The sequence below is a fragment of the Typopeltis vanoorti genome, chromosome 10, assembly GCF_054136105.1.
Source record: "Typopeltis vanoorti isolate ZY-2024b chromosome 10, IOZ_Tvanoo_1.0, whole genome shotgun sequence".
In the NCBI taxonomy this organism is placed as follows: domain Eukaryota; kingdom Metazoa; phylum Arthropoda; class Arachnida; order Uropygi; family Thelyphonidae; genus Typopeltis; species Typopeltis vanoorti.
The window spans coordinates 6229132-6246774 of NC_143558.1; the positions used below are offsets into that span (position 1 = coordinate 6229132).

The 17643-nt window shown below is 37.6% G+C and overlaps 1 protein-coding gene across 2 annotated transcripts in view; it reads left to right on the forward strand.

Moving 5' to 3' along the window:
• The window catches only part of PolG1 (DNA polymerase gamma, catalytic subunit tam), a 359824-nt gene that overhangs the window by 22034 nt on the left and 320147 nt on the right, over positions 1 to 17643 (forward strand). For both annotated transcript variants that reach the window (XM_090399500.1, XM_090399502.1), the window contains exon 3: positions 8270 to 8465. In XM_090399500.1, coding sequence (XP_090255626.1) covers positions 8270 to 8465 — 196 coding nt within the window. The remainder of the gene's footprint in view (positions 1 to 8269; positions 8466 to 17643) is intronic.

The window sequence follows — 17643 nt, forward strand, 5'->3', positions numbered from 1 at the left end:
CAGTAAACATCGTGACATTCTGTCACACGCTCACCATCTGTAAAAAAAGAAGAAAAAAAAGGTTTGATCATTTTGCATGCACTACTGCTTTACTAGATTTATCAGTTTTAGGAAAAAAATTGATTTTACTGTCTAAACCTATTTTTATTTGACAGTTATTTTGTTCATAATTTTTCTTCCATTACTGAAATTTTCTTTGTGCATGGTTTAATAATGATGATGTATATTGTACTCTTTTGATACTGAAACCACATTCGTAACTTATTTTAATGTTATTACAACACCAAACATAACTAAAAGATAAAAGGATGTTTATTAACTGTCATGTATTTTGCTGGATTTCAAGCCAGCATCCTTTGAGTAAAAGAACATTTGACATTGAGTGAGTGAAACATTCAAAAGATCTAAAGTTCTAATTTGGTGCCCTTTGAAGTATTACAGTTGTGTAGAAGTTGATCTTAAGGTGGCCTGTCTTCCAAAAGTTTTGGCAGATTAATGCAGCCATACTTGTTCAGGTTAGGAGAATGCTTTATAGACATTATTAACTCTGAAAATTGTCTTTCTGACCTGTAACAACTTCTATAGCACATTGATTTTCTTCCATCTAATCTTGTGCAAAGGGTTGTCCAAAGCATAGTTTGGCAGTCCTGACTTGCCATAACAATGGTAGTGAATGTATGTTTAGTGTTGTAATACTTTTAAAATAAGTCATGAATAATGAATCATGAATAAGTCATTTTATAATATAGTGACAGCTGAGTTGAATAAAGGTAATGGGTTTACAGTGATACTACTGAACTTTGCAAAGGTCTTTGACAGGATCTTCTTCTTCAAGTGTCATCCCCTAGAAGGAGGTTGGCAACCATTTTGACAGGATAACACATGGAATTCTAATCTGTAAACTGCAGTACATGGGAATGAATATAGAGTTGGTGAGATGGATAGGAGGGTGATTGATGGATAGATATCAGAGAGTAGTTTATTCAGGAGTAGAGTCCAAAAGAAGGCCTGTGACTAGTCGCATGCTGCAGGGTTCTGTTCTAGGACTGCTACTGTTTAATTTGTACATTAACGGTATTGGAAAGGATCTGAGAGGAATTGTTCAGTTATTTGCCGATGATGCAAAGTTGGGTAGAGTAATAGTTAATACAGATGATGTCAAAATTTTGCAGGATGATTTGGATAGATTGGCAGACTTGGCAAAGGAGAATGGATGTCAAATTAATGTGGCAAAGTGTAAGGTTATGTATTTTGGGGTGAAAAGATTGCCAGTAGTATACCACTTTGGTGGAACTGTATTCCAGGAAAGTGACAAAGCCAGAGACTTGAGTGTTAGTCGATAGGCAGCTAAAGTTTATGGGGCACATAGCAAAAGTGGCTAAAGCAGCTCATCAGATCACTTGTTACTGAATAATATTTTGAATACCTGCTTATCTCTGTTCCTCTTTATCGAGCCTTGACTACTGCACACACACACACACATATCTGATTGCCAGGGTCTCTTGGTGATGAGTAGGAGGTGGAGAGGATCCAGAGGCGAATGACCAAGATGGTAGCAGGTCTATGGAATGAACCTTATGAGAACAGGTTGAAGATTTGTGGGTTACAGAAACTGGTTGATAGGCAAAAAAAGGGGTGATATGATTGAGACATACAAATTATTTTTAATTCAAAGGAAATTTTTCAGAACAGATGTGTTGCTAGAGAATGTTTTTTACCTAAGTCATTGTCTAAACCAGGGTTTCTCAAATTGTGTTCCGCAGAACATCAGTTTTTTCTTGGAAAGTGAAGAAGTGTTCCGTGATGTCAATGACCAAGCCGTGTATTTTTAAACATGAAAGTAATTCGGGAAAGGGAATACCACTGTTTATGACCGGTCATAAAAATTGCCTGTAAGCCGATTACAATAATTATTATTATTATTATTATTATTATTATACACCTCCAGGGAGTCCAAAGACTCATCGAGGGAGAGTGTGCCAACAGCATCGAACGATCGGTCCCCTTCTAACTACTAACCACGCTCAAACTTACTTAACTGAGCCATTAGTAGCAGAGGCTCTACCAATCGACCAACCTTTGGGTGGCGTATCCTCTGTTCTCAAAACTGAACGAAATAATGTCTGTGTTTCAAATGTCAGTGACCAAGCTGCATATTTTTAAACATGGAAATATTCATGAATTATCATTCATTTTCACACATCGAAATCTTTCAGCATTTGGGAAAGGGAATACAGCTGTTTATGACCAGTCATAAAAATTGCCTGCAAGCCGATTACAACAATAGGCAGCATATCCTCTGTTCTCAAAACTAAATGAAATAACATGTGTGTTGCAAATGTTAGTGACCAATCAGCAAGGAAGTATAAAGAAAATTTTTCCACTGAAATTGAAGATCAAGGTAGTCTGTATCCGGTTTTTAAATCTAGTAATACTGAATACTTTCTTCGAAAGTTCGTATTGTAGGGTGAAAGTTCTTGTTTCGAAACCATAGTGCCATGCTTTTTTAAAGGTAATAGGCCTACAGATTTAAATTTTAATATGAATAAGAGACGAGGGACTTTGTTTAATTTTGGTGTTAAGAAATCTCTTATTGAAGGTGTTTGTGATGCAACAGATAGTGATTCATCCACCTCCAGCCTACAAAGCGATCTCCAGGATATACAAATGGAGGGGAAAACTACCAGGAGAAAAAGTCTGCATTCACTTGTAAGTACTCATAACAATATTATAAATTTTTGGTGAACAGAAATGGGATATACCAATGAAAATCAGCACAAATTAATTTAATGATGTTGGCCTGAGGAAACTACAATATGCTACAAGATTTCATTAGTCCAGTGATTGATAACTGATATAAATGTAATTTTATATTTGTCAACATGTCACACCGTATACATAAGTTTACTAATACTCTTTATGATTATGCCATAATTAATTATTAATACATTACAAAATAACCAAGGTGTTCCGTGAAAATTTCAGGATTTGTGAAGTGTTCCGTCATAGGAAAAATCTGGGAAATGCTGGTCTAAACTATGGTATTTAGAGGTAGCACTGTAACGATAATCACGACTGCTCGATCCTATTTTGTGTTAGTCCTTACATATCAGCACAGTGATATATTTACAGTTATTACAAAGTAATAACTGTAAAACATGGTTTAAATACAGTAACATTGGAACATTGTGATGGTTAGAACAGTGCTGTGGCACAAACTTGAAAGAAAATTATTGATGAACTGGAATGCAGAATTGAGGCATGGTCCAGATGGCCTTTCTCATCAAGAAAAGTTATTAATGATTTAACAGGAGTGCATCACATTACCATGAACTATCTCCTTGAAATTAGCAGAAACTTTGACATATTGAAATGATTAGTCTTGTGGTTGGCCTAGTGGCTATGCACTTCGCAACCATGTGCCTGGGAAAGGAGTGTACTGGGTTTGATTCCCATCGTTGATGTGAGGAGCTTAGGATCTTTCTCAGACATAGCCAACTTAGCTGGTCTTGGGTGTGGACTGCAGGGTTTTTCTCCCCAGATAAACTGGGGAGAAAAACGGCTTATCTGGCATTGACTGACATTTTATATTCAAGCTGACTCATGGTGTAGGTTCATTATTATATCAAATTGCACACACATCCAGACTCCTACTATTTTAATCACTAATCACCAGTATGATTTCTACTAATTCAAGATCCACGGCAGACGTCTTAGCATATATTTTTCACCGCTGGACATATGCTATGGAAAGATTTGGAGGAACATGCTGTCATTCAACATTTTGAGTACTTTTGATTGCAAGTGGTGGAGATGGACAGTTGTAGGGTAGAGTGCTCTCTCTTAATGAGTCCTTGGACCCTTGGAGGTGTCACCTATTAATAATATTGGCATCAAATCCTGTTAAACCAATTGCTATCTTTTAGTATACCTGCCACTCTCTGTAATTGAGTAGTCAGCTCTCTCTCTCTCTGATCATTCACTGAATTTCATGGTAGATAGCTCACACTCTTCAAGCTTTGCCACCAATGCATGAGTGCCTCAGGGCTCTGTTCCATCACCTGCTCTCTTTCTCCTGTACATAAATGACCTACTTTCAATCTTCACTAATCCTATTCACAGCTTTGCTTATAATAGTACTCTCCATTCATCCTACTCATTTTATAAACCATGCAGTGCTCAGACATCTCTAGATTCAAGATCTTCTACAACCAGTGCCTTAAACATTGATCTGCATACTATCCTACAATGTAGCAAGGGCAATCTGGTCACCTTCACAGCCACAAAAACACAGTCTTGCCTTTTCTCTTGGAAAAGGGATCTCAGCTCAACTGCCCTTACTTCAGTAATATAAAAATTACCAGGATCAGATCTCTCTGTTTGGACTAACATTTACCTGTAGTCTCTCATGGCATAAACACATCACATCAGTAGCTTTCTCAACATACAAAAAATTATGCATTCTCTTCTGCCCAAGATTGTATTTTGCACCCATCTAACTTAATAACTTATATAAAATACCAAATTCACCATCCTTAGAATACTGCTCACATGTTTTGGGGTGGTGCACCTAAAACCTCCCTAAAAATTCTTTATGCTGTCCATAGGGGAGCAATTCAACTAATAGATAATCCCTCTTTTACAGACTCATTTGAACATCTATCTCACAGATGCAATGTTTCAACACTGTCTGTTTCTACAGGTACTTCAGTGGTTATTCTTCACTGAACTGCCAACCATCATTCCTCTACTTTCTGTTGGGCCAGTTGAAACAAGAGCAGCAGCTACCCAGCATCCCCATTCAGTGCAACTGCTAACAAACTGAATATGTTTCTCCTCTTTCTCTTTTATTTCATCTACCTCTGTCTTCTAGAACAACCTTCTTCACAAAATATTATTCCCAAACAACTACAACCTGCAGCTCTTCAAGAAAAATATCAATAAACTTCTATCTCAGTTATCACTTGCATCCCACACATGGTATTGATATGTTTATAGGTCCTTTAACCTCTGTGTGTTAAGGTTTAGGCGCTGGGAAAACCTCATTCGAGGCTTAATGGAGTGAAACAGCACTGAGAAAGGATCAAAAAGAATATATTATTTTTCCAATATTTTATCTCAGTTACTGAGACATCGTCAGGGAGTACAATGCGAGACTTGTGACACACAAACAAAGGCAACTGAAAACTAAGTGAAACACGTGGGCAAAAGAATAGAGTTCTTATGAGGTGGGGTACTCTCTGTGGACAGCTGTTGGTGACTAGGATGTAAACTGGGATCTTGAAGTATTAGTGTGTCCCATATTTTGGAAAGTTTAATGCAACTATATTTATTCAAATTTGAATAAATATTGGATTGAATAAATATGGTTGCATTAAACTTCCCAAAATATGAGAAACACTAATACTTCAAGATCCCAGTTTACATTCTAGGCTGCTACCAGGTGCCTACAGAGGCATCCCACCTAGTTAGGACTCTAGTCTTTCATCCATGTGTTTCACTTACTTTTGTGTTTTCTCTGTGTGTGTGTGTTACACATGATGTCCTAGTGATTGAGACGAAATATTGGAAGAATTAAATGTTATTTTTAATCCTTTCTCAATGCTATTTCACTCCATTGAACTCCTGACATGACTCCTTTGACTTCTCATTTATGGGATTAATATAACACACACACTCACACTCTCTCTCTTTTCAGTGGCACACTCAAGATTTAATCTTTGTTGGGGCCGAGTTGAGTAGACAATTTGAGAATAAACACTATGCATTCCATACAACCTATGATTGAGCATCTGCAGTGATCGCCAATATATGAAACCCATGATCTCCTCGGGCCTGGCTCAGGCAAATGAAGTAGAGCTCAGTCTGCCTGAGCACTACCTTGTTTGGCTTGCGTTCACAGTGGCCGTGATTCCCCAAGAGCTATAGGGAATTCCCACCTTATGTGACCGCTAATTCATAAGTAGTATAGAAATAGAAGACACGACACAACATAAATAAAAAAAAAAAAAATAATTTTAATTAGGAAAAGATTTTTGGAAACATTTTCCAGTATTTTTTTCCTTTTTCTTTTTTTGGTGGGCCCCAAAAAAAGGTGGTGGTGGTGGGGCACATTGTATGCCTGCCCATTTTTTATATAGCCTAGATCAGACATGCTGTCACTCTGAAAAACCAGTGAATTTTATGGATATTAAGACTTTATCCCAATACTAATACTAAAAAAGTACTGGCACCTATTATTTTTAGTAAAATAATAGGTGCCAGTACTCATTCTTTACCAGCAAGAATAATTGAAAATTAAAAGGATTGAAGAGAAAACTAAGATGTAATTTACTCATATTTTTATTTCATAGTGCAATGATATTTTTGGAATAAGAATAGCAAATTATAAGTATATAACATACACAGTTTATTAATTATGAATTTATTGTACAAGTATATAAATAATAAGTTATATATAATAATTTTAATAAAACTTTTATATAGCAAAACTTAACATTAGACTTGGCAAAAAAAATGTAAATTTCATTAAATAACTAAGATTATTTGTATACCAGATAAATGTGTACAAAAGTACTGAATTTCTAAATATACTTCCTTCATCTTTATGCCACATGTCACTGTTAATAAAGATCTAGTATACCATACCATTACGTACCATCTGAAAAAAAAAAAAAAAAAAAAAAAGCACTGCTTACTACTCAGTTTATTTATTATTATCCCAAGACCCATTTTTAGTCAAAGACTCATCTAGGAGGTAATTTTGTCATACACACACATCTCATCATACCATGCCTTAAACACTCAAATTCTGTGCAGACACCACACTCTCTGGCAAGGTATTCTAATCATTCACTGCCCATTTTGTATATACCCTAGATCAGACATATGCTGTCTCTCACTCCCCTGCCCACACCCTCCTTATACAGCTTACAGGGATGACCTGTGGTTCTCCCCTGATCTCCCACTGTTTTCTGTAAAACCTCTCGAACATTGATCCTATAACAACCCCTTACTAACTTGTAGGTCTCATCTTATTACCCCTCTTCCTCCTATCCACAAGACTCTGTAAATTGCATTTTTTCAACCTTTCCTCATATTTGACATTCCAGAGATCAGAAACTACCTTAGTCAGTCGCCTCTGGACCCTTTCCAACATCTCTTCTTCCTTTTGAAAACCAGGTGACTAAATCTGTGCACAGTAGTCCATATGTTGCCTAATCAAAGCCTTATACAATGGAACAAGAATCTTCTTACTTCTACAAGTCAGTGTCCTCTGCATCATTCTCAGAATTCTTTGTGTTGTCCTCACAATTTTGGCAGTGCATCCCCTAAATTTCAGATCCTTATCTACTATCACCCCAAGATCTCTTATTTCCTCCACCTCCAACAGTATATCCCCACTAAGCATAAATTCTACATCCTATCTTTGTTTTCCAAATTTTAAAACCTTGCATTTTGCAACATTGAACTCACATTCCCGTGCCCATTCACTCAATTTATTCAAGTCTTCTTGTAAGGCCACAACATCTTCTCTACTCTTTATAGTTTGTCCCAACTTTGCATCATCTGCAAGCAACCGAATATTCCCAAAATCTTTGCCAGTATCATTAGCATACAGGTTAAACAGCAATGGCCCTAAAACAGACCCCTGAGGCACACCACTAGGGACTTTCCTCTTCTGGTATATTGCTTCCCCATACACAACTTGTTGATACCTATCAGATAGCCAGTCTCTAATCCAATGCACTAATCTAATATCCGGCCTCCCATCCGCTCTAGTTTGACTATCAACTTATCATGTGGTAATCTATCAAAAGCCTTTGCAAAATCTAAGTGTACATCTTTCTAAGTGTAAAATCTAAGTGTAAGCCTTTGCAAAATCTAAGAGCATCCCTCTCCTCTGTCTAAGGAAGCCATCACCTTATTGTAATAAGTAAGTAGATTACTAAAACATGACCTCCCTTTAGCAAATCCATGCTGTCCATCAAAGATAATACCATTGTTGTCAATCCAATATATTGCCAACTGTCACAATAGCCATGTTCAGAAGTGTAGGTATCGCAATGGGAAATAATTTTTCTGTGATTTTTATTGCCTCTTACAAATTGTACCTTGAGTTTTTCTCGTATGCAAGAATTGAAATTTCGCAATATTTTTGAAATTTGATATTGTTGTTTTAATGAGGTTAGAATTTTTTACAGTATGTCTTATTATCACTGAAGTTTATATACAGGAATACATGACAGAATTTTCTTTTCTCTTTCAGGTATTCTTGGTGTAGTGATCGACTTGTTAAAGATCAGTTCACTTGGTCTAAAGGAATATCTCTTAGTGATCTTATTCCATTGGAAAGTAAGTCTGGTCAAGTGAAACCAAATAATAAAGAATGCATTCCAAGGCTTGTAGTTGGCCATAATGTTTCTTATGATAGGACATATATCAAAGAGCAGTATTTATTAGAGGTATGTATATGCTGAAATTCCTGATACTTTTGATAACGTAGATTAACACACAGTAAATAAATCTGATAAAGAGATGTCAACCTGTTTCATGATGAAAGGACCAGTCTCTTTGCTGAGTGGGTACATGACTACTTTTCAACTTAATCTGTGCAATGTCATGACAGTATGCATGGATATTTATTGGTGCACTTAGTTATTAGATTTTCATTATTTCTATGAGACCACTGCACCCAGCTAATGCATGAAGTGGTCAAAAAAAAAGTACCAATTTTGATCTCTCTCTTGAGCAAGGTTAGCAGATTTTTCACCTTTTGTAGGTAAATTATCATTAAAAAAATACTCCTATTGTTATGGTTTGTTTATAATTTCAGCTGACATAAAGGAAAAGTTGGTTCTTGTGTTGGAGACCTAAATGCAAAATAAAAAATGAATACCACACAGAAATGCTTTGGGAAAAAGAACAGAGCTAATAATAATGGATTATATCGGCTGGATTTCTCTCCAGAACTAATACTCTTTATACTACTTTATATTCTAACATAAGGATGTGCACAAGTTCTCATGGAGACACAAGAAAAAGAAAAGTTATCTATTGTTGACAGTGATATATTCACTGGTTCAGGATACAAGAATATATAGGAAATGATGACTTCGTTTTAAGTAGAATAAAAATGAATATCATGTTGAAAAGAAAAAATATTTAAAAAGTTTTAAAAATAATTAAAGTTGAGTGATTTAAACTTTAGGAATATTATTCAAATAAAATGAAAGAGTTTGAGAACCTTGATGTCTCAGTAGTCATCTCTAAAGAAAATATTGATTAATTCAGCTAATGATGTTGCATAATCATGCAACACCATTATTATGTTTGAAATGCTCATTGTTGGAAGTTTATTTTGCACTTGGTTAGACTATAATAAATTTAGTTTAATCCTTTATCCAAGTGTAAGCAATCAAAGTTTGCGCCTGAAAATATCTTCAGGACTGAGGTAAGGTGGTACATACCCTGGCAACTCGTAGCAAAGGTGGACCAAGCTCGCATCACTCCTTGGCTCAGTATCTCCCATAATGCAAAGCACATCCTTGCAGACATGTATACTGATATGGATTAAGGGAAGGGCCACTACCCAGACTGGTTTCACTCTGGTTCTGTCTCCCACTGACCTCAATAAAGGGGTTGAAACCGTCTGGGTGCCCTTCCCTTAATGCATAGCAGTATACATGTCCGCAAGAAGATGTGCATTGCATTATGGGAGATAATGAGCCAAGGAGTGATGAGAGCTTGGTCCACCTTTGCTATGAGTTGTCAGGGGATGTACCACCTTACCTCAGTCCTGAAGATATTTTCAGGCACAAACTTTTTTTTTTTTTATTATTATTATTATTATTGTTCCGGGAAACTCCAAGGAGTCGACAGACTCATCGAGGGAGGCCCTAACATCATGTCAAGAACAACTATTCAACATTCACACAGTATCTATCATACCTTGCCTTGAACTCATTCACGGTCGTAGCACCCACAACAGACTCTGGAAGCTTATTCCACTCATTTACCACTCTCCAAGTAAAGAACCTAGCTCTAACACCCTTGTCAACCATGCTCTTGCCCAGCTTCCATGCATGGCCCCTAGTCCTCCCACCACCAGTCATATTTTCAAAAATCTCTTCTGGATCAATCTTATAAAAACCCTTCAGTAATTTGAATGTCTCAATCATATCACCCCTCCTTCGCCTATCGTCCATTTTCTGCAACCCACAAATCTTCAACCTATTTTCATAAGGTTCATTCCACAGACCTGCTATCATCTTGGTCACTCGTCTCTGGACCCTCTCCACTTCCTCCCCATCACGAAGAAACCCTGGTGCCCATAGCTGGTCACAGAAGTCCAGATGGGGTCTTATCAAGGCTCGATACAGAGGAACAACAACTTGTTCATCTCTGCATGTTAAAGTATTTTTCAGAAGCCAAGTGATTTGGTGAGCTGTTTTAGTTACGTTTGCAATGTGCCCCCTAAACTTCAACTCCCTATCCACCAACACTCCCAAATCCCTGGCCTCATCAATCTCCTAGAGTATGATTCCACCAATGCGATATACTGCTGCTATTCTTTTCACCACAAAGTGCATAAACTTACACTTTGCCACATTAAATTGACATCCATTTTTCCTAGCCCAGTCTTCCAAACTATCCAAATCATCCTGTAAAATTTTGACTTCTTGTGCACTCACAATTGCTCTACCCAACTTTGCATCATCAGCAAACAAGTGAACACTTCCTCTCAGATCCTTTCCAATATCATTGATGAACAAATTGAAAAGCAGTGGTCCAAGAACAGAGCCCTGTGGCACTCCACTAGTCACAAGACGTCTTTTAGACTCCACTCCTGAATAAACCACTCTTTGATATCTCTCCTTCAACCACCCTCTTATCCATCTCACCAACCCTATATCTATACCCATCTGCTCCAGTTTACTGATTAGGGTTCCATGTGGTATCCTATCAAAGGCCTTGGCAAGGTCCAGTAGTATCACTGTAAACCCATTACCCCTATCCAGTTCAGCCATCACTGTGTTATAACACGTGAACAAGTTACTGAGGCATGATCTACCCTTCACAAAACCATGTTGTCCCCCATACAATATCCCATTTTCATCTATCCAATCCTGTATTCTTTTCTTGACTAATTTCTCTAAGACCTTGACAATGATTCCTGATATACTAATCGGTCGGTAATTTACAACAGCAGTCTTGGAACCACCTTTATGCAGTGGAACTATTTTCCCCTCTTTCCACCCGCTTGGGACTAACCCAGACCCGAGACTTAAATTAAACAAAATGGTCAAGGGTACTGACAATTCTTTAGCTGCTTCTCGTACAACACGAGCTGGTATACCATTATATCCCACAGATGTATTGACATTGAGGTTATGCAATAGACTACTCACCTCCACTTCATTAACCACAATTCCCGTATAATCTACTGGTTTATTCGTTTCTGCAATGTCACCACCTGGATGATATACTTTTGCAAAGTGCTCACTCAGTAACTCAACTATCTCAACTGATTCAGTTACCTCCCTACCATTAGCATTCTTTAAAATCAATCTGCCATGTACATTTTTCCTTTTACTTGCTACATATCTATAAAACTGTTTAGGATTCTCTTTAGCCTGCATGGCCAATGTTCTTTCGTAATCCTTTTTTGCTTTTCTTACCACACTCGTCACCCTTCTGGCCTGCGCTTTATACCGTTCATGTGCCTGCCGGTCACCCTTCTCCTTAAATTCCCTCCATAGTTGTTTCTTTTTTTGCAACTCAAGCTTAATGGTGTTATTCATCCATTTAACCCCTACTTGATTTATTATTCGGACTCTAGTTATACAGTCAGCCATTGCTTCATGCAAGCACTTCTTAACTACCTCCCATGCACTATCAACTTCTAGTCCTTGCAGTTGTACATGCCATGGCACTGAACCAATCAAACTCCTAAGCATGTCATGCTTTCCAGCCCGATAATTCCATATGTACCCTGTCTTAATTGAAAATTCTACACCTTTAGCCACCTCCCAAGTTAAGACCCTATGATCACTCTCACCGATTGGTGGCAATGTGGTCATATTTGTTACAGCCAAATCCTCAGATGTAATTACTAGGTCAAGCACTCTCTGACCCCTAGTATTTTCCATTACATGCTGTCGCAGATAGTTATCCCTTAATAACCGCATAAAATCCAGTTCCTTCCTCCCGTGTGTCCTCTCCTCACTCCAATCAATGCGACCATAGTTGAAATCTCCCATAATAATCACCCTCCTTCCACCCATTTCTTCTATTTGCTTGTGCATATTGTCACCGTCATCTTTTCCATCACCTGGTCTATAGCAGCACCCAATTGTATATTTAGTTCTGCTAGCCACAATCTCACACCAAATGGCCTCAAATGTGCTCTTTTCTCTATCCTGCAATTCAACTTCTATTCTCCTTGGCTGGAGCTCATCAGCTATCATCAACAATACTCCTCCCCCCATTTTATTCTCTCTGTCATTCCTGAACACACTATACCCATCACATTCAATCCCACTAGTTATATCATCTACAGTCAGCCATGTTTCACTAATACCTATAACCTGTGGTCTGGAAGTGCCAACCATGGCCAAAAACTCTTCCTTCTTGTTCCTAATACTCCTAGTATTAGTGTACATGAATTTAAGACCCCCATTAGCCCCAACCCTACCTTGATGCCTTATATTAACTATCCCACTCAGATTTGTTGTCCTTATTTGCTCTGGCATATTATATTCATTCTTACATTCAACTGCCTCCATAAGGACTGTATCTCCCCCCCCCTAACAAATCTAGTTTCCCTGAATTTGCACATCCACTACATTCAGCAACACTTTCTCAAGTCTTCTTACACTGTAACCATTCAAATGCAAGCCATCCATCTTATATAGATCCTTTCGCCCATCAAACTCACTCCACACATCCACAAATTCCACACCACTCGTCATACATAACTCACGCATAAAGTCATTTGCAATTATAGCCCTCCTTTTAAACATTTCACTGTCATACCGTGGCAAAAGACTAATCATTCTAACTCTCTCACTCTTTTCTTTTGCTACCTCAAACAATTCATTCAGGTCTTCTATCATTTCCATTTTATCTCCTTTCAAATCATTCGTACCTGCCACAACAATCATTTCTTTCACCCTTTCCTTTTGCTCTCTAATAGACGCAGTTACGTCCTTTATGGTCGCACCAGGTTGGTACGATTTTGTCAAATCCTCTACTAACACACCTCGTACTAACGAGTCTCCATACAGCACTCTATCCTTCATTTTGTTCATGTTCACATTCATACGTCTATTTTTCCTGTCATACCTTTTATTATTGGTTGGTTCATTCAGTCTGCTTTTGTTCATGCACTCTAGCTGCTGTTTTGCTCTTTCTGTCGCACTATTCAACAACGCGATCTTACTCAATGCATCTATCTCATCTTTTTTGTTCTCTGAGAAACCATTTATACTATCATTCGCACTTTCTACATTCACACTCTCACAATTTTCATGTACAACCTTGCCGTTTCTTGTCATATCCCTATTTCCTTCATTCTGAAGGTTGACAAAAATATCACACTCACGATCCGAAATACACTTCAATTCCTCATTCTCCCTTTTCTACACACATTCAATCCTTTATTATCATCTAACCACACTCCGACCGCACTCCACAAAGCGTACATTTCACAGCTAGTACACTGACTCATTTCTTTTATGCTACTGTTCTTTGATAACGATGGCGAACCTTCATTACTGGCCGCCATTTTCCTTCGCACAGGTGCCATCCTTATTTGCAACTTGTTTTGTCAAATTATACGTTATAACACACCAAAAATAGACGCACTAAAATACGCAAGGCAAACAAAACAAAACTACACAATATTAAGTAATTTGTATCGATAACTGAAAATGATACTTATCTTATCTGGAGCTTGCACGAACACTACACATTACGAATTCATCTAGCGGCGACTTCCTGACATAGATTATGTTATAAAACACTTTAGTACACTTACCACGCTAATAAAGCTCCAATAATATACCAAAATTACACACTTAAGTCCATTAAATTGAATCCAAAACACCAATAAATCAACAAAAAACACATCTCTCAGGAGCTCTCCGATAGCACGTCCGTTCACCAGCTAGGCTCGACACCACCCCCAAGTGTAAGCAAACTTTGTTTGCTTACACTTGGAAAAATGATTAAACTAAATTTATTATAATGCTCATTGTCATTGTGCACATTCATTTGATGTTTGTAAACATCTTATATTAATTTTAAGAATCTGTAAGAAAAGTATGGTTCAGGTGCTTCTTTCTTTTTTCTTTTTTTTTTCCATCAGTTGTTTCATTTCTGTTTGCATTATTTATTTTCATTGATAGAACCATGCTCACTGATGTTTGACAGACATTAAAAAAATCAAGTAAACAACAACCTCTTGTACTCATTATAAAAATTATGGAAACAACTACTGTGATAGAGTAAAATTGAGTTTAATATAAACCAAAAATAATCGCTTGATGTTTCAACCTTCATATCAAAATCATCATCTGGAGTATACACATATACGAGGTGGTATCAAAACGTTTCAAGACTAGGTTTGTAGCATGCCAACAGATGGCAGTACAAGGCTGCACGCACAGTCACAGGGAGCACCTACCTTCATAAGTTAGTGTGCCAAAAGACATCATCCTGTGTACATCAGGAGCTGTGCAACTGATGCTATTCTGACCGCCTGCATTACCACATCTGCGATTTCATCATGGACAGTGAGTTAGAGCAAACGTAAAATTCTGCATGAAACTGGGCAAATCTGCCACTGGATCATTACCGGTGACGAAACTTTGGTGTATGGGTATTACCCTGAGACGAAGCAACAGTCTTCACAGTGGAAGAGCCCATCATCTCCATGACCGAAAAAGGCGACGCAGGTCTGCAGTTCGACCAAGTGCATACTCATCGTCTTTTTTGACATTCACAGCATTGTGCATCAAGAATTCACCTCAGGGGCCAGACCGTCAATAGTGAGTTCTACTGCCAGGTTTTAAGGCGTCTGAGGGAGGACATTCAGCGAAAGCGACTTGATCTATGGCGTGCAAAAAACTGGATGCTCTATGACGACAATGCACCCTGTCACCGAGCTCTCCTCACACATGAGTTTCTCACCAGAAACAATATGATCTCACTTCTGCACCCACCCTACTCGCCAGATTTGGCTCCTGCAGACTTCGCCCTCTTCCCGAAGATGAAGATCCAATTCAAAGGTCATCGTTTTGACACCATTGCAGAAATCCAGCGCGAATTGCAGAAGGTGCTTGACAAGCTTTGAAAAGAAGACTTCCAGGACACATTCCAGAAGTGGCAAGATCGCTGGGAGCACTGTATTGATATGCAAGGGGACTATTTTGAAGGTGATAGTGTGTAAACATAGATAAATAAAGTAATTTCTTGTAAACAGAGCTAGTCTCGAAACTTTTTGATACCACCTCATATATACAAAAAGCAACCTACATTACAATGTACATGGTATGCTAAAGTTACAGTAATTTTGTCAACCGTTAAAACTACTGGCCTGACTTCTGATGAAGAAAAAAACCTTTCTACATCAATGCTAGAGTCCTGTTATTATTATTATTATCTATTTGGTTACAGAAAATAAAGCTAGAGAGGAACATGCTCACACATAATCACTCATATAGTATACATATAAATAAAAACAAAACAGTATGGATGTTTCAGCTAGTAAAAGCTGAAATAATTGCTTAGAATCCTGGAAAACTTTAAGAACTAAGTGGACCGAATGTGTGCCATCCAAATTTTTGTGATTTCTATGCCATCATCATTATTGTTAAGCTTAGGATAGTTAATCAAAATTTCACAAGCTTATTTAAATTTGCATTCATACCAAGTTTTTGTATGATGTAAAGAACAAGTACTTTTCCAATTAATTTGGTGTAGGGTGTTATGAGCATGATCTGAGAGGCCTGCTTCACCAAAATTCTTAAATTTAATATGTTGTTTGTGTTCTTTTTAATGGATAGGAATTGTACATCCAGTTTCACCAATATAAGGTAAGTTACAGGTGCGATACGATGAGCCAGTCGGGGGGGGGGGGCAATCCTTAGAGGAGTTGAATATGTTGAATTTGGGGGTGTGCACCAAAATCTTTGCTAAGATTGCTTGCTTCTATCCAGAAGAGGGTGATTCAGCTAATTAATAATCTCTCTCTCTCTCTCTCACATACTCACTCCAATTCCTCTTTCACAGATGTTAAAGTTCTGCCTTGTGCCTCTTCTACAGATGCTTTCATGGACAGTGCTCTGCTGAATTGGCCACTATTATTCCTCTGCTTTCCTCCAAAATCAATAGAATAAGAGCCACTGCTGACCAACACACACCCTTTCCATCTTGAAACTAGCTTCACTGCCTCCTCTTCGCTCTTTCGTTTCATCTATTTCTGTTCTTTGAACAGTCTCTCCCCACCCTCTGACTTTGCCTTTCCCAAAGATTACGGCCTTCTATTCATATGAAATGTGAACAGATTCTTCCTTCTCTTCTTCTTATCTACACTTGGCACTAATGTACTATAGGGCCTTTCATGTGTGGATCAGATATATATATATATAAAAACTGCAATACTTGACACACAGATTAACCTATAATTTGTAACTTGAGTTCTCTCATCTCCCTCGTGAAGTAGTACAATCTTCCTTTCCTTCCACTCCTTTGGAACCCAGTATAAGACTGACATTAAACAAGTATGTCAAGCCAGATTTCCCCAAGGACATTCTTTCAAAACACATGGTGATATATCATCAAGTCTCTCGTAGGCTTATTAACATCAGGTTTACTCAATTTCCTGTATTCCACATGCTCACTCACAATCACTTTTTTTTTTTTTTTCTCATCCCTTTTTACTGTATTCAGACTTTGCATGATGTCACATATTTATGAGGTTGATATACTGTACCTTTGTGTTAAAAATTATATTTGGTCTTTGTTAACTATAATTAACACAATAGCTATTTGGATTATAAGACCATAGGTTTAATATATATATGTACACATCTGTTGACTAGTTTCGCTAGCAAAACTGACTAGCTTTGTCAAGACTAAATGGTGAAAAAAACTACTAAATGCAAAAAAACGAAGGAATGCAGTAAGTTTACAACAAAATTGGAAGGCACCGTGTGACATGGTATGAGTGAAGTTATATATTTCAGTCATTATTATAAATACGCATTACATAGTTTTTGGCGTACTGTAGTTCCGCTAAACTTAATGCGTTAATAAGATTCTTCCATATATCCTTTAATATTACTCCTTGGTTTTTATTAAGGTTGTTACCTGTTCGTAGGACCACAGCAGCTTCTTTAAATAATCGATATCTGTAATCTTCCTCCATGTAAGGCATTGAGCTGTTATCCCAATGTATAGCGTGGTTTGAAATTGAGAAGTGATGCGCCAAACCAGAGGTGTCTATTCTGTTGTGATTAATGTCTTCGACATGTTCCTTCTGTCTAATTTTTAAGCTTCTCGAAGTTTGGCCTATGTATGATAGTCCGCATGTACAAGATATGCTGTACACACCTGCTTATTTGAAAAAAGGAACAC